At 35.1% G+C, this 21,503-nt stretch overlaps 3 protein-coding genes across 3 annotated transcripts; 2 read left to right on the forward strand and 1 right to left on the reverse strand.

The window, feature by feature from the left end:
- Nucleotides 1–354: 354 nt before the first annotated feature.
- On the forward strand, nucleotides 355–5,753 carry LOC136817039 (mitochondrial proton/calcium exchanger protein-like). The gene is made up of 12 exons (XM_067073385.1): nucleotides 355–535; nucleotides 975–1,020; nucleotides 1,398–1,923; nucleotides 2,442–2,585; nucleotides 2,760–2,900; nucleotides 3,234–3,437; nucleotides 3,630–3,749; nucleotides 3,868–4,137; nucleotides 4,256–4,366; nucleotides 4,500–4,663; nucleotides 4,787–4,928; nucleotides 5,078–5,753. The coding sequence occupies exons 1-12, from the start codon at nucleotides 424–426 to the stop codon at nucleotides 5,261–5,263; spliced, it is 2,166 nt and encodes a 721-aa protein (XP_066929486.1). The 5' UTR covers nucleotides 355–423; the 3' UTR covers nucleotides 5,264–5,753.
- A 102-nt stretch (nucleotides 5,754–5,855) lies between these two features.
- On the forward strand, nucleotides 5,856–21,496 carry LOC136817042 (vacuolar protein sorting-associated protein 51 homolog). The gene is made up of 21 exons (XM_067073388.1): nucleotides 5,856–6,099; nucleotides 6,277–6,362; nucleotides 6,511–6,666; nucleotides 6,818–6,891; nucleotides 7,074–7,206; nucleotides 7,843–7,931; nucleotides 8,096–8,172; nucleotides 8,282–8,420; nucleotides 8,792–8,903; nucleotides 9,029–9,209; nucleotides 9,336–9,475; nucleotides 9,654–9,776; nucleotides 10,091–10,195; nucleotides 10,441–10,545; nucleotides 10,674–10,721; nucleotides 17,771–17,881; nucleotides 18,010–18,140; nucleotides 18,589–18,715; nucleotides 19,549–19,661; nucleotides 19,809–19,887; nucleotides 21,294–21,496. The coding sequence occupies exons 1-21, from the start codon at nucleotides 5,898–5,900 to the stop codon at nucleotides 21,321–21,323; spliced, it is 2,361 nt and encodes a 786-aa protein (XP_066929489.1). The 5' UTR covers nucleotides 5,856–5,897; the 3' UTR covers nucleotides 21,324–21,496.
- On the reverse strand, nucleotides 13,052–17,570 carry LOC136817040 (uncharacterized). The gene is made up of 7 exons (XM_067073386.1): nucleotides 17,240–17,570; nucleotides 16,938–17,084; nucleotides 16,701–16,770; nucleotides 15,397–15,495; nucleotides 15,144–15,242; nucleotides 14,754–14,879; nucleotides 13,052–14,646 (listed from the first exon to the last, which is right to left on the reverse strand). Exons 1-7 carry the CDS (start codon nucleotides 17,405–17,407, stop codon nucleotides 14,114–14,116), a joined length of 1,242 nt encoding a protein of 413 aa, XP_066929487.1. The 5' UTR covers nucleotides 17,408–17,570; the 3' UTR covers nucleotides 13,052–14,113.
- Nucleotides 21,497–21,503: the final 7 nt, after the last annotated feature.

A 21,503-nucleotide genomic window follows, 5' to 3' on the forward strand; every position in this document is an offset into this window, starting at 1 on the left:
GGTGACTTTTGAATTCATCTTTTGTGTTGAGTTCAGGTTTAATTTCATCAATCCACAACGCTTCCAAGACCATTAAATGTGATAATGAAATACAAGACTGATCAATTATTGCGCCGTCATTTTGGAAATCACCCTGAAAATTGTCGTTGTTTAGGATTTTGAGATTTCAGTATTATGTTTAATTCCTGATTTATTGTTGTTATTTTTTTTCATTAATTATTAAAGGTAGGTATGCTGAGGTATGTAGATTGCTATTCATTTCAATTACATACCCTTGGATTCGTTAAATATGTAAATGAATGAAATAAGAAAATGTATTATTGTATTTTGTTTTATATCTTGTATTTTGTTGTTTTTTTTAGTGATAAATAAGAACATATCACAAATGCTCGTACCATCTAAAGGGCACACTGGAAAACAAATATGTACAGATTACCAACAAGACATGCTCAAGCTCTGTACAGACAACATAACAAACAAAAACAATTACTCACAAAATTAGATACATGCTCATGCAGATTTAACTATATTCAAAGTAAGTACTGTAATAACTGATTATTTTCTGGAAATATTTAAACTAATGAAATTGTCAGGTCATATAAACTTTTTGTTTAGCTAGCTTTATTTGTGTAAAATTTATATTTTGATTTTAGAACCAACTTTTCGATATCAAAGTTATCTGCTAAAAATTCAAGGCAACCATCATTGGAGCCCAAAAAAGCTTTTTTTTTATTGCTATTATTTCAAAGGATTTTTCGAAAATGCTGTTTTTAAAGATCTATAACATTCTATGCTCATTCTGTCAGCCCGAAAGCACCATATTTATTGTGGTCCCTAGTTTTCTTCCTACGTTGTAGTAGCATTTTGGAATGAAATACAGAAAAGTCTTGAAATAGGAGGTGAAATGATATTTGAAATATAGAATGCTTTTCTTAAAGAAATTTCATTTTTTTAAACTTTGATTCATTTTCTAGCTTTAGGTGCATGTATTTCACACACAAATTATGATTTACACACAAGGTATAATCTATTTGTCTTATTTTCAGCTTGCATCGTACTGAATTGATTATCGCAATTGATTATCAGCTTCAACTAGCTGCTTATTATCAACAAGACTCCTGTCTGAGTTAGATTTCTTTTCCTTGGGCAAACTAAGGCAGGTCCCAAATATTCCAAATTTACCGTAATTTTTTCGCATCGTTAGCACCCATTAGAATATGTCAACTTTTCTATTGCAGTAATGGCTGTATCTTTAGTTTTTGCTTAATATCCTTTTTTAACTTTAAAAATCAACCTCTGAGGGTAATGACATGCCTTTAGCATTCACATCTGACAATTATGATGTTGTCACTGAGGCTAAATTAAACTAACTAATCCTTTTTATTATTTTGTTTCAGTACTGCAATATTACTGAAAAAAATTGAAAGGGACGAATTTGATAAAGGAAACAGTAAGCACAGATGTGTTGGTTCTTATCCAATGTTTCAACCAATAAGGCCATTGTTACTCCCCATTCAATCCTCTGTTACCACAGTAACAGTAAACAAACGCTTCATCCATCTCTCAATAAAACATGCCGCCGAAGAAGAATTTAAACTTACAGAAGAAAAAAGCAAAATCGAAGACTATGTTATAAATAAACGAAAGAAGCTCGAAAAAGAGCAAAAACTTAAAGCCGCTGCTGATAAATTCCAGGAAGCTTTTATTTTCAAAGTTGATAAAGACCTTTCTGAAACTTCAATTGATTCAAAGACTGCCGACAAAGCTGTTATTGTGAAAAAACCTTTAAGGGAGAGGTTGATGGATGAAGTGCGTCACTATTATAAAGGCTTTCGTTTATTGTACCTTGATGCAAGGATCGCTGCGAGGCTATTGTGGCAAGTTATGAATGGAAAAGCTCTAACCAGGAGAGAAAGAAAACAAGTAACTGATTTTTTTAATCTTTTATTTTTATATTTTAAAAGATTTTAAATGTCTCTGCAATTACTATTACTAATCAAATATCTTTCGCAAAACATAACATTATCATAGAGAAAAAACAGATTTTGGCATACCACCCCATAAAATCAACAATAGCTTTGAGCTACCAGCTTCATTATTTCTAATGCATTCCCAAAGATTTGTCTGAAAAGTTTGAAGGTTAATTTACATAAGTTGAGAACCAATCTACTAAAAAACGCATAATTATGAATATGTTTTTGATATTATTACTCCAATTCAGTATGACCAATTTATTTCAAGTAACATTATCACATCATATTACTTATATTGCTTGAAAGCTCTTTGCTCTTTGCTCAAAAGTTATAGATTGAAAAAAGAAGATGTTTATGCTTATGATCGACTTATAATATACCTCAAGGCTAGTTTTGACTTTATTTATTTAGGTTTTATTTGTTTTGTTTGTCTGATAATTTTTTTCCATTTTTTTATTTTCTCTACAGTTTCTTCGTACAGCTGCAGATTTGTTTCGTTTGGTACCATTCTCAGTATTCCTTATCGTACCCTTCATGGAATTTCTTCTCCCAGTTGCAATCAAACTTTTCCCGGGAATGCTTCCCAGTACTTTTGAGGACAAGGATAAAAAGGTGAAATTACATACATTCAATTTTTATTGAGTTTAATTTATAATTGATGATTTTTTGCATCAATAAGATGCAATTGACCTGAATTGACTATTATCTTTCAACCCCTGGCTATGATTGACCTTGAGTAAAACGATATAGATTTGGAGTCTCATGTTTTGAAATTCTCTTTTCTAGAAAGCAAAAAGTGTTGCTTCATTGAAGTTGAAACTTCAAATGGCAGAATTTTTGCAAGATACAATCGAAGAGATTGCAGTGACATCCAATTCAAGCAAACCTAGCAAGAAATTAACTGAATTTTCAGATTTTGTTACAAAGGTTTGTATCTGTCGTTGACCTTTATTTAGTTAAAATTTATTTTTCTCGTCTTTTTTATAACCTCTAAGCTTTAAATGAAGATCAAATTTAAATGTAGCTAAAAGCTAAAAATAGTTTTTTATAATTTTGGCAGCAATTCAAGGTTTCTTTTACGAAAACAGGTGAAGCTTCAAAATATAATATATAAAATACAATATAATAATGAACTATTTACCTTCATTCACCTTTTCATTTTTCTAGGGGTTCTGAGACCTTCCTCGACCCAAAGCAAACAAAAACACACATTTTATACAGATAAAATCTAGATCCGTGAGATTTTATTGTTTTTAACAGATCCGAAATGAAGGTGACCAAGTCAGCAATCTGCAAATTATGAAATTTTCAAAACTATTTGAAGACGAAATCACACTGGACAACATTCCTTACGACCAGCTGAAAGCTTTATGTCGTATCCTGTTGATTTCACCCATTGGTACTCCTGGTTTCTTGCGCTTCAAATTGAGGATGAAATTGCAGGAATTGAAAGCTGACGACTTGGTATTTCGTAATTCTTTGCATTTTTATTTTGCCTTTTTTTTTTTTTAATCTAAAAATGGATCTTTTCACACAATTTTCCCTTGGAGGTTGTATTGAAATTTCGAAAAAAAGTAGAGATGGGATTGAGTCTACCTATCGATGTCTCAGGCTGAGCGTTTCCTAATCTTTTTGCACTTTTCTTCACTACTTTAGATGATAAGTAAAGAGGGGATTGACAGTTTGAGTACTGAAGAATTACAGAATGCTTGCGTGGCTCGTGGTATGAGATCCATGGGTGTACCCATGGACCGTCTGAAGTCGAATCTCAAGCAGGTGACCATTCAAACGTTCTTTCTTTCATTCTTCTTCATCATGATTTACTTAAAACCAGTTCAACTTTTTATCCCCTTTGCGTTACAGTTGACTGAATTTTGATTGCTTCATTTTTCAGTGGTTGGAGTTGAGTTTAAATGAATCGATTCCAGCTTCACTGTTGCTGCTATCTCGGACATTGTTTATGAGTCGAACGGTGAATGTGGACGAACAACTGAAGGTGACCATCAGTCAGTTGCCAGAACGTATCATTGATGAAATGGAGGTGAAGATCGGAGCCAAAGAAGGTGAAAGTGTGGACCGACAAACCATCATTGATATCATTCAACATGAAGAGGAATTAATCAAAGCAGAACGCAAAGAAAAAGAAGAAATTCTCACTGAAAAAGTAAATGATTATCTTTTATTGAACTGCTTTTTAAAAACCATTTTTTGCTCCACTTTATTTCATTTCCAAGAATGATTATACCTTCTTTAAGAGCTGCACATTGTCCTTCGTGTTTCAGGTTACTGTGGACGAGTTATCGAAAGAAGATATTTTGAGCGTTCAAGAAACGCTTTCATCTGAACGTGAAGAATTATTGAAGATCAGAGAAGATCGTGGAGAATACATTGACGTGAGTGATTTCTTTCTTTTGATGATGAAGGCTTTAGTAGAATTTGTTGTGGTCTAACATTATCACAGATTAAGATTGTGAATACTTTGAGGTTTCAAAAGTTCTTTCTCATGAAGATTTCTCTTTTTCACAGGATGTAGAGAATTTGAAACAAGTGACGACCAACAAGAAAGAGAACATTGCTAGTAGCCGTCTTGGAAGGCGTATTGACAGCTTGTTGGATAAAGTTGACAAAACTCTCTTTGATCTGGAAGTTGATGTCAAGGAATTACCCAAAGGAAAAATTGATCTTGATGAGTAAGTGATATATTAATACCACAGGGCCGACGCATTAAGTGTTTTAACCAGTTATCATTATTAACCATTATAAAACGGTTTTCTCTGTCAGTCCACTCTCAAAATTTCCCTTTTTTTCGACAGAGACGGCATTGTGACAACGGATGAACTTTTTGACGCCATCCGTAAATTACGGAATGCACCAGATGAAACAAAAACTCAACGTTTGATTGAAGTCTTGGATGAAGACAGAGATGGGGAATTAGATCTCGAAGAACTTAGAAAGGTATCTTTTTTTTTTTTGAAGATGATTCGATAACTTATTTTTAGGAGTAGGGAAGTGATGCAGCTCTAATCGAAATGCGAGGTCTCAGTTTGAAATACCCTCTGTTCATAAAACATAGTACTTATTTTTGGTCTGTTTCTATTTTTCAGGCTGTGAAATTATTGGCAGAAGAAGATTTGGACTTGAATCATTCTCAAATCGTGGAAGTGCTCGAACTTTTGAAAGGAACACAAAAAATTCAAATCATTGAACAAATGATCAATAAAAAGAAAAGTAATTACCTTCAGCTCTTGTTACCAAGGGTGTACAGCAAAACGAGGCTGACCGATCCATGAAGCAACAACACACAACTCATTTTAGTAGCAACCCACCTCACATTTTTCTTTTTGTAAAAATATTGTGTTTTAAAAATTTTTAGCGGAATTTAAACGACAGAGATTTAACGCGGAAAAACGAAGAAGACTTGTATTTATTTATATGAAGATTTTGAAAAAGCTAAAGAAGCAAAGCACACCGAAATATTTTACATAATGTATTTTGCAAAACTTTTTTATATTAAATAACATATCTAAATCCTATGAATACTGATAATTGATAATTTATTTTTGATATAGATATCGTCTGGAATATTTTGTGTGCTATGTCTCATACACAATGAATTTTTTTAAACACTATACTTTGATTAGAGAATTTGCTCTCGAAGCCCGGCAATGTTTTCTTGTTTGTCTATTAAAAATGTATTCCCAGGCATTATATTAATTAGAATCATTAGATATATTTTATTTGTATATCACTCATTTCATATATCAAAAAAGTTCGAAAATATTCAGCATTTTGTTCCTGTTTCAGATCCACTTCTTCCTTCCAAAGACTGGCTTTGTGTTTTGTTTCAATCTTTCGAAATTCTTACTTATGTTTCATCTTTTTAGAGAAAACTAAAAACAATGAAATAATAAAAAGAGATCAAAGATGGGGGATAGTGAAGATGAAGCGCGTCGGAGCACCAGGCGTGATATGTTGAGAGGGTATTATGGTACCACAGAAGATCTCAAACACAAAGACATCTATGACATCAATGAAGCGTATTTTCAACATGAAAAATATTTGGACAAACTTTTCAAAGACAAATCCCTTCATGAACTGATGGACAAGGAGAGCGAAATCATTAAACGTATGTTACCTCATTCCTCTTCTTGCAAACAATTTTCCGTTAATTGAAGCATTATGCAATGAACTTCAAAACTTGTTAGACCGCATTTCAATGTGCAATGATTGTTTCAACCGTCATCTCCACATATGCAACACTTTTCTTTTCCTTTGTTGACATTCATTTTTGTCGTCATTTCAGAAATTCGAAGTTTGGACAGCGAGATGCAGACATTGGTCTATGAAAATTACAACAAATTCATCAGCGCTACAGACACCATCAAAAAGGTGCCGTGTGATTCGAAATCTCATAGCTTTCTTTAGAGTGAATGATTTTGCTCTCGCTTTTTTAACGAGAGAAGGTGATGGATCGTATAGTTTGACAATATTCAATATTTAAGTGGAATTTTTGAGAATAACATTGTATGTATTTCAGATGAAGAATGATTTTCGGAAGATGGAGGATGAGATGAACAAGTTGGACAACACTTTGATGTCTGTCACTCAATTCAGTGATAAAGTCAACACTGCTCTCCATGAAAAACGAAGTCACATTTCACAACTCTCTGGCGTTCATACCTTACTTCACAAAGTGAGTTTGTCCGTGCTTTCCATCAATTTCAATAATTACAGTATACACTCTTTTGAAATGGAACTTTTTGAGCCCCTTACTTTACCTATCACCTTTGTTTTATTGTTGTCCCGAATAAAATGCTAAAAGAAAAGATGATTTTTTTTACCAGCTACAATTTCTTTTCGAACTTCCAAATCGTTTGAAGAAATGTATGGAGTTGAAGCAGTATGCATTGGCTGTCAGGTTTGTTAAAAAAGCATATTGTCTGTCTACCAACAGCTACCAATAGAATTCAAAGGACATTTAGCATTCTTTTTGTAGTGTTTTTCAATCTTGTTTTAATCATCGTATATTATTGCAACCTTGCCTGAGTATGGACGTCTTGCAACCTTACGTGAGTATGGACGTCTTTTCAATTTGTTCAGGTATTACATAAAAGCACGTGATGTGTTGAACAAGTACAAACACATGTCTTCTTTCCAAGGCATCCATTCCGATTGTGAAGCCATCGTCCTCCAACTCATGCAATGTCTTCGAAAACAACTTCGAAATCCTGAGGTAAAGACATTTGCATAGATCATTTTTGCGAGCACTGAATGCGTCACTCTAAAGAAATACCTTATTGGCTCTTTTACAAAGACGGTTTGCGGGATGACGGGTTAGAAAATCGACCCTTACAGAGACTGAATTTCGAAAATTTCAAGGGTGTGAAAAAGGGACCCTTATGGCTCTCACATACCCGGCACCCATTTTGTCTAAGCACCCCTCCATCCGACACAGACAGTTAACATCAGAAATAACGCCTATTAATGATATGCACCATTGCAATGTCTTCCATTCCACCCAATAGCTGATTGGTTAAAAGTGACGTATTGACTGATTTTACGTCACTTACAACCAATGAGCTATTGGTTCCGTGATGTAATGTCAGAAGACATTGCAGTGGTGCATATCATGAATAATGGGGGCTTCAAAAAGGGACGATAACGTAGCGAAAATGAGTAATCTGATGCTTGCAAAATTATTTACGAGTCTTTACGAATAATTCTTTTGTAAACTTCCAGTAAATCCATTTGCAAGCTGAATGAGGAGGAATAGAAAGCGAGTTGCCCTTCTAAAGTAAATCAGATATATACTTCTTTATTTGACCAAAAAAACTTCTCTATTCTCATCCGATCTTCTTTTATTTTGCAGTCGACGACGCGGGAGTTGACAGAATGTGTTGATTTGTTGTTGAAGTTGGACGAACCTGCTGGTGCTCTTTGTGAAGAATTCCTCTCTTTGTGAGTGAAGTGAGAGTTTTAAAGCCGTTCCCTGTTTGGATAGAGCAGGATAGAGAGCGGAAGCAGTCAGTGCGCATGTGTAATTTTCGTTCTTTTAAATATTTGTCCTTTAATTATCTGATCTGCAAACGGATGATTCACTTATTTTTATTTGTTTTCAACAGAGCTCGCGATAAAGTTGACGAGAGTCTAGAAAAGCTGAGGACGCAGGTGGAACTGAATATCGAAGGAGAAAACATTGGTGAGCATGCGGCTTTTTTTTTTCGCAAAGACCTGTCCATTTCGCCATTAATGTCTGAAAGAATGTTGATGTTGTTAATCTATCCTTCGTTTCCATCCTTCGTTTGTAGGGATGAATGAGAATATGGAGGAACGCAAAGCGACGGATATTTTGGAATTCATGGACTGCGGTTGTAACGGATTCCTTGGAGACATTTCGCTGGTCATCGCTTCTTACAATGAACTCTTCATGTCAACACAGTCAAACTCGTAAAAAGAAAATCTTCATTTCAAATGCCTGATATCTTTCGTTTGCTTGTCGAATGGAATGTTTGAGAGTGTTTTTATTTGTTTCACTAAATCAACTTTTTAGACCTCGACCTTTCCACTAGCGAGCACCTCACCAAAATGCGGGATTTTTCATCTCGTTTCTTAGTTCCAGTTCCACTTTGATGATTTTCGAAAAATAGAAGCCTTTCAAGTGTATTGACGCAAATTTGATTTTTCCCTACTTTTCCCTACTAAAAAGTCGCAAAGTTGAATAGACGTTAATTGCGTAGAAAAAACGCGGATGACGTCTAGTATAGGCTGCTTTTTAACCTAATGATTTCAATTCTAATTTTAACGATTTTCACCGGTAGGACGCGTGAACTGAACAAGATCAAAGAAGTTGCGAAGGAGAAGATCGCAAGCTTCATTATGGATCACATGGCGGAATATTTCAAGTTCGTTCGAAAACGTTTGGAGCACGAGGTCAGTATAGTTTGGTTGGCCAAGTTTGTAGAAGTACTGACCAGGGTAGGGTGTCTACACTTTCTTTTGCTGATCCTTCTCCCTGTGTTTAATTTTTCAAATAGCTTTCTGCTTGATTCTTTCAGACGCAAATCGAAGATAACACAATGTTAGTCCGGGCCTTGGATAAGTTTTACCGGAAAGTACAATCGGTGCATCAACTGATGCCGGAATCCGGTATGGATCGAACTGCGTCCAACATTGTGGCTTTCTCTGCGCACAACAGAGTTGCACAATACACTAATTATTTGCAAGATCAATTATATGGTAATCAATCATATTTTTCCGTCTGTTTCATAAAGCTCATCTTTATGATGTATCTTTTGAAACAATTATGAAAGTTAGTGTCCCTCTTGTGACGACGACATAAACCAACCATCTTTCCTCTTCCAGTGACAATTACAGACACACGCCAAGCATTGGTTGCATCTCGCACTTCACATCACGATGATGGGAGAGCTATCTCTCAAATACTTCAACAAACCTCCGACAATATCCAGGAAAAAATCAAATCTGTTCTTAACAATCTCAAGGTATCTAAAAACAACATTTTTTCAGTAGCGGCAATCGACTTAAGCCATAGTAAAACCCTTCTTTCGAATGGCGATTTACTGCTGCTACATTCTAAAAAATCAAAGTAATACATCCCAGCGAACAATCATCATCTTCGGTATTAGTTTATTTTTGCCTTTCTTTCATTTATTCCTGCAGGCTTTCACCAACCATGATATCGCATTTTCAGTGAAGCCGTACTTTCGCGGTCCTTTTTGTATCGATGACGTCAGGGAAGGTTTGGTGGTGAACTTTCTGAAACATCTCATGCAAAAGTGCAAGGTATTCATTAACCCTTACTACAGTATATCTACTGCACTGGAGTCTTTCCAACTCGAACACGCACGGGTAATACAAATTGGTTCAAGTGAAGCAAATTTTGAGTTATGGAGTAAGGTTTATAAGGCATTGTTTGTTATCTGAAGGGACCATAAGACTTTTCGAGTTAAGAAGTCGCTCAATTTACAGAGGTTCGAGTTAAACAGACAAGATAGATTTTAAGGATCCATTTTGCTAACTATGTTTTGAAAAAACTTTTATACAGCTATTATTTCTTTGAAAAAGGTGTGTATGATGATTGATTTTGCATTCTTCAGGATTTTGCAGCGGAGAGCAATCAAGATAACAGTGTACCAGCTTCTCTTTTATTGATCCTCTGTCGGTTAACCTTCGACTTCTCTTCCAATACTTGTGGATATTTGGTAAGCGATTATGATTCCCACTTTTGTTGAATTGAGATATGATCAAATGATGGACTAAAATTGGGGTTATCTTTTCATTGCCTGTACAAAACTTTCTCGCCGAAAAAAACACCCGGGGTTCGTTTTTTAATTGGAGTTCTTTCTAACTGAAACAGACATTTATACTTAAGCACGATTTTCTTTTGATTTCGTGGAGCTTGAGGTGGTAGAGGCTAATCTTTTGATAATGTTGTTTGCTCGCACAGCTATCGGTGACGGAAGAGCATTTTGCGGTGGAGGAAGAAATCAAACAAGGTTGTCTGGTGACCACCCTCCACAGTCTTCAAAACATGTTCAAAGATATATCTCAGGTAGCTCAGATTCCAAATTTTCAACCCCCTCTCAACTCTCCAATCTCCTTTCGATTTTTCGATTTTTTGTGTGCTCGCCACTTTCTGTTCATTCGCGACATTTTTTAATTTTCATTTTTTATTGCCAGGAATTGCTGAATCGCTATGTCAACTCGCAAGGTCTTTCAATCTCACAGGTAAAGATTTTTCTCTCAAAAGGATGGAGTATACAATAATCAGAATACTTAATGTTTAAATATGTTAAAGTTGATTTAGCCACAACATTAAAATGTTAGAAAAAGAGTGACAAAGGGGGGGGGCTGCTACCCAGGCGAATTGCGCTGGACCCCAGTATGCAGTTTTTTACTGCTTTTCTGACGTCCACCTCTGAAAGTTGCATTATACGATAGTCAAAAAATTTGAAAAGGTGTATTCCTGCTTTTGGGCTCTGGCGACTAACTGACCGTTTACTTGCTGGCTTCGGTTGTACTGTGAGGTTTGACTGAAGTGAGAGTGTTGTTTATTCACAAGTAGTCGACTTTGGTGGCTTCATTATTCTTTTGATCCGATATTGTCAGGTGATCATTAATGCCACTGTGTCTTCTGGTGAAGTGGTATCTCTGTAAAAATACTCAGTCTCTACAACTGTGAGTAAGTTGACAACAGGAAGGACATCCGGTCATAAAACTCACTAACGATCGGGCAGCCTGACGCACGATCATGAAAGGAAGGCGTCCAACTCCAGCTGCTGGGAACCAGGGACGTTAAATCGTGCAGTAAGTATTTCCGTGGTCATGTTGTTTAAACATTTTCTTCTTCGCAGTTTTGAGCTCTACTTTCGTCTTAAATTTTCATTTTTGACACTTCAAAAGGAGAGTTTCTAAAACGTAAAGGAAGTGTATGTATTTTAGAGGTCTATTGACCTCTATTAAACAAATTTACTTAAATTTTACAATTTTTAAGTTCTCAAGGCGTTCCATGTATCGATACTTCTGTTTGTTTGGTATCCTCTTATCCGCTAAACCAATATCCACCCTCATCAAAGCTTCTCTTCACCTCTTGATTGTGTTGACGTTGTGGACGCGTATGTTGTCCTTCGTTGAACTCCCTCGATAGCATTAACATACTTCATTATTCTATTTCAAATTTTCAGAATTCAAAACCTTTTTATCGTATAGACATTTGAGCTTGTGTCTGTATCTGAAACAGCATGTACTTTGTCCGCTCTTTTTATTTCAAAGAAGGGGTCGAAAATTTAAGATAGCTATCAAGAACAGTTCTCAACCTCTGTTAAGCCACGAACTGATTCTGTCTAATAAATTCGGTTTTGAAATCGATCATAGATTTACAGTTCTTCATAAGGATGAACTGGCCTTTACAAACATTCTTTGTCCCGGGCATTTTTCTAAGCACTTTTATTTAATCAAAGGTTAGACGAATCGATGATGTCAGAGTACTCGATGGTTAACCAGAGCCATATAATTATTAAGAAAAGTTATCAAAAAAAATCCATCAAAAAAAACTAAAAAATTTAAAATGAGTACACAACTCAGAGTTTCATGTTTCCACATTTATCAAATGTAGAACAAGGAATGACTGTAAAATTGAAAATTGACGTTAAAAAGCTAGAAAAAATATAGAAAAAAGTGAGTGATTGGCGTAGTAAAATTTGTAATACTGTAATAGGTGTGCTGATAAAATGTCATAAAAACGCGTTTAAAAACGATAAAGTGAATACTGAGGCTATTAAAATATATTTTATATTTATTATGTTAAACATTTTTATTTATTATTATAAATTTATGTTTAGTTGGTAATAACGAACCTAATGCCCTAAATAGTTACAGCCGTGACCATTTACTAATATAATTATATGGTTGATTACATTTAGCTTAGATTTGTAAGGGACGAGCGGGCGATAAATCCGTAATAACCCCGCTTTTTTGTAGCCGCCCTGATGTAAACAAGAATTTCTATTGGTTGAAAAGTATCGTACGATATCTTCAGAGTATTTTGATTGGTTAACAAAATATCGCACAAAATTTTTAAGCAAATCTAGATAAGAGTGTCAATCAAATGTTTTTTATAGTTTTGAATGCTTTTATAACTTTCAAAAAAAAAACAAAAAAAAAACGATTGATTGTTCTTCAATTCTTTTTTTGACCACGAGGGCTATTTTGAAATGTTTTCAATGAACCTCGGGGTTATTAATCCCAAATCACCCGAGAATACCATGTTATTACTAGTACAAATCCAACTTTTATAGCTATTTACAAAATTTGCATAATGGGCAAGTACAAAAATTCCTTGTTAACATTTTTAAATTTCCCCTTCTAAAAATATTAAATATTGCAGACCTTTTCACATCCTTTGGGAGACGACCCCATAATAAAGATCTGACAAAACTCGAGATTGCAAACCTAACTTGACGGTGTTTGCTGGAGGTAACATAAGCTCCTCGTCTTTGATTGAACCCAGAAGTTTTAATAGCAAATAGTTTAGCTAGAAATAAGGGATTTCATTTTTTCAAAGTTTTATAGATTTCTTTAAGGATATTATGAATGAATTTGATGTGAAAAGATGCTGATTTACATATAGTCAATAATTGAGATAAATAAGAGTCGTAATCTTGATGAACTACAGCCAAAGCTCTACGTTGATTTTCTGAATTTGCTTAATGTTGTGTTTTACAAAATTTATCCAGATTAGTGAACAATAGTTAAAGTTTGAGAATATATAAGCGTGACTTGAAGAAGCCTTCAACGTTTTCAGAAAAAGAGAGGGGTGGATGCGTCTAAGTGCGCTGATTTTATACCTCCCCAGAGATGAATTTATTACAATTTAATGACATAATCAATTCATGGACATTTTCAGTGTCAGTATTTGTAAATTCAAAGGAGTTATCACAAAAAATGTTTTTGACTTTTATGATTCTAGGTGAGCACCGTATCACCAGAGATCTGCTCAGTGTATTGCGGTCGTTCGTAAATATGAAGTGTCTTGGTTATGCCATTGAAGTAATTATTGAAAAGTTCAGCAGTAGTAGAATCATTATTTACAATTTCATCTTTGTCAACTAGGATATAATCTTTTCCGAAACGGTGTGCTTATCCGAAAAAAAGGGCTTGCATATTTCTCAAAAATTTTGTTTACAGTTTTTATGATAGGCACGCATATAAAAAAAACTGTTTGATCGATAATAGATGTTATGAAGTATGGACCTTTTCATGATGGCTTTACGAAGTTTGTTTGATGTTTACGTGGGGTTTTTCATTCCCACGAATCATCCTTGTTTTTCGAGGTACATGCCAACATCGACAAGTTTGTCTTTGAAACCCTCAATTTCATTGATACTTGATGATGTATTTTATGTCCGTATACCGGCCAAAATACTCAATCCGAGATTGAGTTTTTGAAAGAAAGTTTAGTAGTTTTGTTGTTTACAAACTATTTATCAAGATTAAACATTAGGTATTTGGATGTTGAAAAATCGATGCCTATTAGTTATATTTTCCGGACATATTCTCAATGAAAACAATAGTTATTTGAAAGTTCCTTAATTGGGCATAAAAATGTCAGATCGAAACCATTAACGCACATAGAATTCCCAATGACCAACACTGGTGAAGCCACTGAGTTGAGAATTATCGCCACACTCCATGCGAGGGTTGCTACCCCAAGGATATTGCATGATCAGGATATGCCATGTACCACTAATGTAGATCTGGTGGTCGTAAACGCTTCCTCCTACACCGGTGCCAGTTGGGTAATACTGTGTAAATTTTCCGCCCGCCGCCCAACTCATGGACGATGTTTGGTCGTCATCAAGGAAACGGTATTCGGACGGAGTTGGATATGTGACTTCCATCACAAACAATCGTTGAAGGTAGCTCAAAACAACATGAACTTGATATCCAGACCAGTCCTTGTAACACTTGATTCGAAGTTCGCTAAATCCGTGAGTGCTGACCATTTCTTGCAATGTCTCCAAAGACAAAGCGTATGCACCATTCGCCACGTTCACCAACGATTGTATTCCATTCTGCTTGACGCTGTCGTAATGTCTTACGCTTTTCTCGCTTTCCGTTTTGACGGTCACGTTAGCAACCATCAACCATCCTCCTGAAATGAATAGTAAGAAGATGTATGTTTTCCGAGAGTAAGATCTTGTTCTGAGTATTGTCTGTCAAAGAGTTGTTAAGAAGTGTCAAAAGAATTTCTTTTCATACCATTGTCGGTGATCATATCACAATAAAAAGTGACCACGTCACCTCCCTGTCCAACTGTGTAGAATCCAGACTCCAGCGGTGACGCATTTCTCTCTTTCAATCCTTCACATGATATTAAATTACCATCTAAATATAAAGTTATGCACAAGAACAATGAAAATGCAGTGCCTTAAAAAATATACCACCGAGATGATAGTGGACAGACTCAGAAAAGATATCGGGATAACAAAAGACAGGTTAGGGCTTTGGTGAGCCGCATAGACTGGATGTTTTTTTGAAGATGTGAACATGAATTCCCTAATCAAACCAGATGAAAGATGCTATTTTGTTACGATTTTAATGTCTGTAACGTTCTTCGCTTTTTTTAGAATTTGTATGCAAATCACTTACCGTCAAAATTGCAATAAACAGGGCTTGATTGTCCTTCCAAGGAGTAAAAATCAGATTGGCACGTTTCGCAAGATTGTTTGATTTCGTTGCAATCGATAGCTAGCAAAAGAAACATTATATCAGTGAAGTTAGAAAGTGAAAGTGTTTGTAAATTTTCCTGGATGATTCCTTCACAAATAATACAAAAGAATACAAACAGTCCACACACGACGCATTACATGCATTAGCGAGAGTTTGAATACAAATCACTTACCATGAAAATTGCAATAAACAGGGTTTGATTGTCCTTCCAAGGAGTAAAAGCCAGATTCGTACGTTTCAAAAGATTGTTTGATTTCGTTGCAATCGATAGCTAGCAAGAGATCGGTGAATTTTAGATTAGTTTAAGTTGTTTGCCCTGGGGCAGTGGTTTTACCAACTGACGGTGTGTCCGGTGAAAAAATTGGCTTTTAGAATTGCACCCTTGCATCGCAGCAAAAATTCGGTGAGATTTATACCCTTACATTTTTCTCAAATTTTCAACTCTTTTAGAGCAAAGATATCAGAACTTTCGGGCAAAAATTTGCTAATTTTTCCTGGATTTGCTAGTCTAGCAAGCTAGACGACTAAATCAGATATAGTAGAAATAAAACAAAAAGTAATGGAGGGAACAGATTTTAGTCGTCTAGAAACCTTTGTGCAAGCCAAAAGCTTCATATTAATATTGGTTTGCTATTGTTAATGAAAAAAAAATCTAGGGGGCTTGTTCGGAAAAAAACGGTTTGTTTTGATTTCGTAAATCGATTTGATTGGTTTAGAAAAAACAATCGAGACGCATACCATTGGTCGAAACACATAAAAGGAGAAATCAGAACACACAACAATTTTCTCTCTCGAAAAATTCTCCAAACAAAAGAAAAGTGTCGTCAATATTGCAATTATAATTTTTTTTCCCGCTCAAAAAAAACTTTTCTTGAAAAAAAAATGTGTTTTGATTTGTTGTGTGTTAAAATTTTTTTTTTTCGTCTTTCATTTTGTTTTGAGAGTTTGTTGTTGCTTGATCAAAAATTAATTTCTCCTTACCTTTCGCGCGCCAAATTCTTAAGGAAGCACCCCCGTCCGAGAAAAGCTTTTTTTTGTTTTCAGAAAAAACCCTTTGTTTTCTCGCTACGCAAGTTTCTGCGTAGCTAGCCGGGGATTCTATAAGGCCGGAACACCGAATTCTTCCAGTCGTTTATACAAACTAATATTATCCCGTAACAATTATCGTATTATCATATAACGCCTATACTACTGTATTACACGCATTATAAACGACTCCAGTCTATGGATTTGCTGAAATTTCCAACCGTACAGTGCATTTATCAAAAAGTTCACCCTTACAGTGTTTCTGCTATCTTTAAAAACCTTAACCGCCGCACATGCTCGTCGGTCAATTTGGCTGACTGCCATGATGCTAACCTCAGGGTGGGGGGAGTGTTTCGCGACCTAGTGGTCAGTAAAACTGTCGTCACAATGAATGGTTTGTCTGATTTGTTAATTTTCTATTTAAAGCTCTCTTAAGGGTGAGAAACTTACGTTGCTTGCATTGCAGCTGATTGGTTAGAATACAACACTTCTTGGTCCCATTCCTCTCCTTGCATTCAGCCTATCAAAGTCGATCAAAACTTTTTTGTTTATCAAAGAAAAAATCTCATTCTAAAAAGGTTTAAATTTGGAGTGAGATCTTGACATCTGACTTATATGACCATTATTTTCACTGCACTTCCCTGCTTTTAAAATAATCTCCTTTAGAAAAGGGTACATATCTCATACCTGCTTTTCCTTTTGTCCGAAGTGTAACCACTCTTCGCCTTTTTGAAATTTCTTTTCGTCTAATTCGCCTGCATTTTCATCCATCAGTTGACATATCTTTCTACTGGGATTGAAATTCACCGATTTGCATTCTTCTGGGCCGAAAACCTGGAAATGTCGAAAATGATGTTTGTTTAGAAAACCATAAACATCTGTAGATGAAGAAGCCGGTTTTTTGGTTTGCTGACTAAAACACTCGGTTTGCTGACTAAAACACTCGGTTTGCTGACTAAAACACTCGGTTTGCTGACTAAAACACTTACCAAACATTCTTTAATGCAGTCGGGCGGATTTGTAACTTTTTCAACATGGAGTAAGACCTTTCCAAAGACCAACTTCCATCCACGTAGCGCGAAATTGAAAGTGATTTGAGATTGTTCTGTGGAATGTTCAAAAAGCCACAAAATCAGAATGTTCAGCAGAACCTTCATCTCTGCTTCATTTATTTCAAACTTCGAACAGCCTTCTTGACATGAAAAAAAACTTCTTCTTTCCGATGAATGGAAATTCCAGTTTGAGAATCTAAAATTTTCAACATAAAATCATAGCATTTGTCATTTTTCATTTGATAGCTGACGATTCGATAAAGATGAAACTTTTTTTTTCTTGTACACTGCAATTTGATAAATAATGAATTATGAGCAATTTAATCAATGGATGAAGGGTGGAACCGCGTATTAATGGGAATTGGGATAAATGTATTCCTTATTGAATAATTCATGCTTTTCTTTGATATTCATTCTGAGTGGGAAAATCTGCATCGACAATCACCATTCTTTTCTTTTTTTTTGTAGATGTTGCGCAAGAGTGTAGAAACCCGTGACTGGCTAAACACCATTGAACCGCGAACTGTACGCGCGGTCATGAAGCGCGTGGTCGAAGATATCACCACAATGGATGTACAGGTGAGAGATGAGAAAGTTTCTAAGCTTTGAAGAATATTTTACCCTCAAAGGGATACGTAAACTCAATTTCAAAATTACAAAACATTTAAAAGTGTGTAGAAATTCACGAAATTCTCTTTCATTTTAAGGTTGGATCTTTCTTCGAGGAGGGTGTTCGAAAAGCAAATAGTTCAGACTCAAGTAAATGGACACATACGTACTCTCAGTCACGTGGTCATACGGCGCCGTCTCAACGTAACCAATACGCATATGGAAATACGTAAGTTAATATTCATGCTGAGCCTCCGTCACTTCCTTTTAATTCCTTTTTATCATTAGTACCAACCGTTCAGCATTCTTGGTAGCCTATACTAAAAGGGTTCTAAACATTCGATATTTTGACGTCATATTAAACTTCGAAACTCCTGCAGTAGCAAAAAATCGAACTTGCGTCAAAGCACTTGAAAGGCTCCTATTTTCCAAAAATCGTTAAAGTGGAACTCGCCAAAAAACGAAATGAAAAATCCCGGTTTTTTGTGAGGTGCTTGCTACATTCTTGGTGTTAAGGGCTAATATTGCTTTAATATGATTAATTTTCGCTAGATGTAATTGCGTGTTTTCGTAAATTTTGAAAAATAAAAATTGCAAAATCTTGTGAGAATTTATATTCAGGCGGAATTTTTAACTTCAGTTTTAAGACCGATTTTTCCATCTATGTAACGTTTCAGTTCGAACATCGATACAAGTTTGATGAACAACATTCAGAAACTGTTTTCTGAGAGGATCGAAGTTTTCACGTCAGTAGATTTCAACAAAGTCTCCGTTCTCACTGGCATCGTGAAAATTGCACTCAAGGTAAAGTTAAGAAAATTTTCCTGGTTTCTAACAAGGTTAAGTAAAAAAAATGATGCTAGGAACTTATAGTAGGGGGAAATTTGTTCGTTTTTTTGAGGTCGCTCGATTTTTTTAGTCAAAGCACTTGTTATACATTTTTGGAAAGCTAAGGGGTAGGGGAATCAAAATAACTCGGGTGCCAATTTTTTTTCGGACACTTTGGTGTGATTTTCGGACAAATACGACGGTCTCAGGCAAAAATCATAGGGTGAAAAATTCATGAAAATTTTAGCTTGAGAAAACGGAGACCTGTTGTATATTTTTGGAAGATATTAATCCTTAAAAACAGTGTTTTTCAGTGTTTTTCAGCCAGAAACAGCTGTTTTGTCCAGTTTTTGCGCTTTTGGAAGCTCAATATCTCGAGTTAGGTGCTGAAATCACCTATACTCGCAATATATTACTAATCTTAATTTTTTGAGAGCTTTCCAAAAATATACAACAGGTCTCTGTTTTCTCAAGCTAAAATTTTCATGAATTTTTCACCCTATGATTTTTGCCTGAGACCGTCGTATTTTTCCGAAAATCACACCAAAGTGTCCGAAAAAAATTGGCACCCGAGTTATTTTGATTCCCCTACCCCTTAGCTTTCCAAAAATGTATAACAAGTGCTTTGACTCAAAAAATCGAGCGATTTTACAAATTTCCCCTTACTATTAACTTTGATCACAACTATACAATTATTCTTTACCATAAAATTCTTCCAATGAAAGCTTCTTTTTTTCACATCAATGGGCCGACTTGATTTTTTTTGCATTTATGTTATAAAATATGGTGTGGTTTACTTTGATATTCAGACGTTGGTAGAATGTGTTCGGTTGCGCACATTTAGCAAGTATGGTTTGCAGCAGGTTCAAGTTGATACTCATTACATGCAACTCTTCCTGTGGAGGTTCGTCAACGATGAAAAGTAAGTTTATTGAAATGACTTCATGCAGTAAATATTTCATCTTCCGTTGCAGCAATATAACAATCTCATTTTAAAATAGCTCCAATTTTCTCAAATCTTTATTTTTGAAATACTTTTTTTGAAGTTACTATTTTCGCTTTATTTCAGCGTTGTGCGTTTGCTGCTGGACGAAGCGGTGAACAGTGCCATCCACCGCTGTGTTGAGCCTCAACTTATGGAACCTAGTGTAAGCAGGCCTTTATCACCCCATATCTTTAAATGTTTATTCAGCAAGAGCCTTATCTAAATAGAACATCTAAATACTGTTTGGCAAGTTTGAGGTTTTGTCCATGGTAATTCATGGCTTTTCGATGGTTTGATCGGGCTCATGATAATGATTATTATTGTTTTGGTTTGAGGATTACACGCTTTTTTTATATAAGAATACACTTTATAAGAATGTCCATGATGAAAATGGCCAAAAAACTAAGAATAACTAAGACTTTACTTACTTAAGTAAGACTTTACTTACTTAAGAATGCCATTTTAAGAGCATTTTCAATTATAAATTATCAATTATCCCCAAGTAAAGGCTCACTCCTTTTACAAAAGTGCCATTTTATGCTCGAGACGTATGTACTAAATGTTAAATCTAGTATGAATTAGGATCCTAACCTAAGAATGTGCTGTAAGAATATTTTAGGATGACTTTCCCAAAAAAGTTAAGAATATCCATGATGAAATGGATTTACACCATTCTTATAAAGAAAAAGCGTGTATTTCTAAAGTAAAGGGAAGGGATTTACATTTCTTAAAGTTTGAAGGGATTTACATTTCTGAAGGTTTCAAGGAAATTCATGAAATAAAAAGGATGGGCTTTTACTCTGACGACTACATATGGAATATAATACCTCCTAATCGAGGAGGACATATGTCCATGACATGTTTAGGTTTGGGGTAGAAAATGGTAGAATTCCTTCTATAACAGAAGAATATACTCATTTAAAGAATCTTATCGATAACATTGTTTAAGAGTGTAAAATTTAAAGAATGCTATAGCGTATCAAGTTTATTTATAGAGGGGTGTACTTTCTACATTAAACTTTTTTTTTCAAAGAAGGTCTGCTGTATGAGTTGACTGTGTCTTTATACCTTGAAATTGTGTATGCAATTTCTGGTGATGACATATTAATCACCTGCCGTCTACTGCGTTACTTTTAAATATTATGTTTTGATTTTGTCAAGGCTTTTAAGAAGCTAGAAGAAGTTTGTCCCATAAACGGAGAGCGAGAGAATATTTTTCTGTTTTTAGGTTGAGATTTTTATCTGTCTAGTGTGGTGTTGCGCTTGCATGAAATTTATCTGCCAGGTGTAACTTGTTTACGAGTTTTATTGGAGCTTCGTCGGAAACGTGTGATTGAATGGGATTCCAAAAGCTTTATCTCTTAGAATATTCAGCCGGCTTTTTATTCATATTCAAGAGAGATTTTATTCATGAAAGTGAGGCTATGATGTCATAGTTTTCTCGTCTATTTGTATGATTATAACATGTTTATTCTGAACCTTGATGGCTGACGTATAACGTACCTTCTCAACATCAAAAGCAACTAAAAAAGCTCTAGTTTTATGATAAACTTCTCCTTCTTTTTTCAGGTTGTGGAAATGATTTGTGAAAAAACATGATTGATGATGAGCGTTCGTATGTTTTCAAGATTTCAATTTAATTATTTCTATTCTTCTCTTTTTTACTGGTCCTTTTTAGGAGGGAAATTTTGTATATATATTAATGAACGATTTTTGTTATAATTTTTTGTGAATGGAAATATTTAAAGGAATTGATGGTTTTTTGGGAGGAAGCGAAAA

Source organism: Clytia hemisphaerica, unplaced genomic scaffold, assembly GCF_902728285.1.
Source record: "Clytia hemisphaerica strain Z4C2 unplaced genomic scaffold, Clytia hemisphaerica genome assembly, whole genome shotgun sequence".
NCBI lineage: Eukaryota > Metazoa > Cnidaria > Hydrozoa > Leptothecata > Clytiidae > Clytia > Clytia hemisphaerica.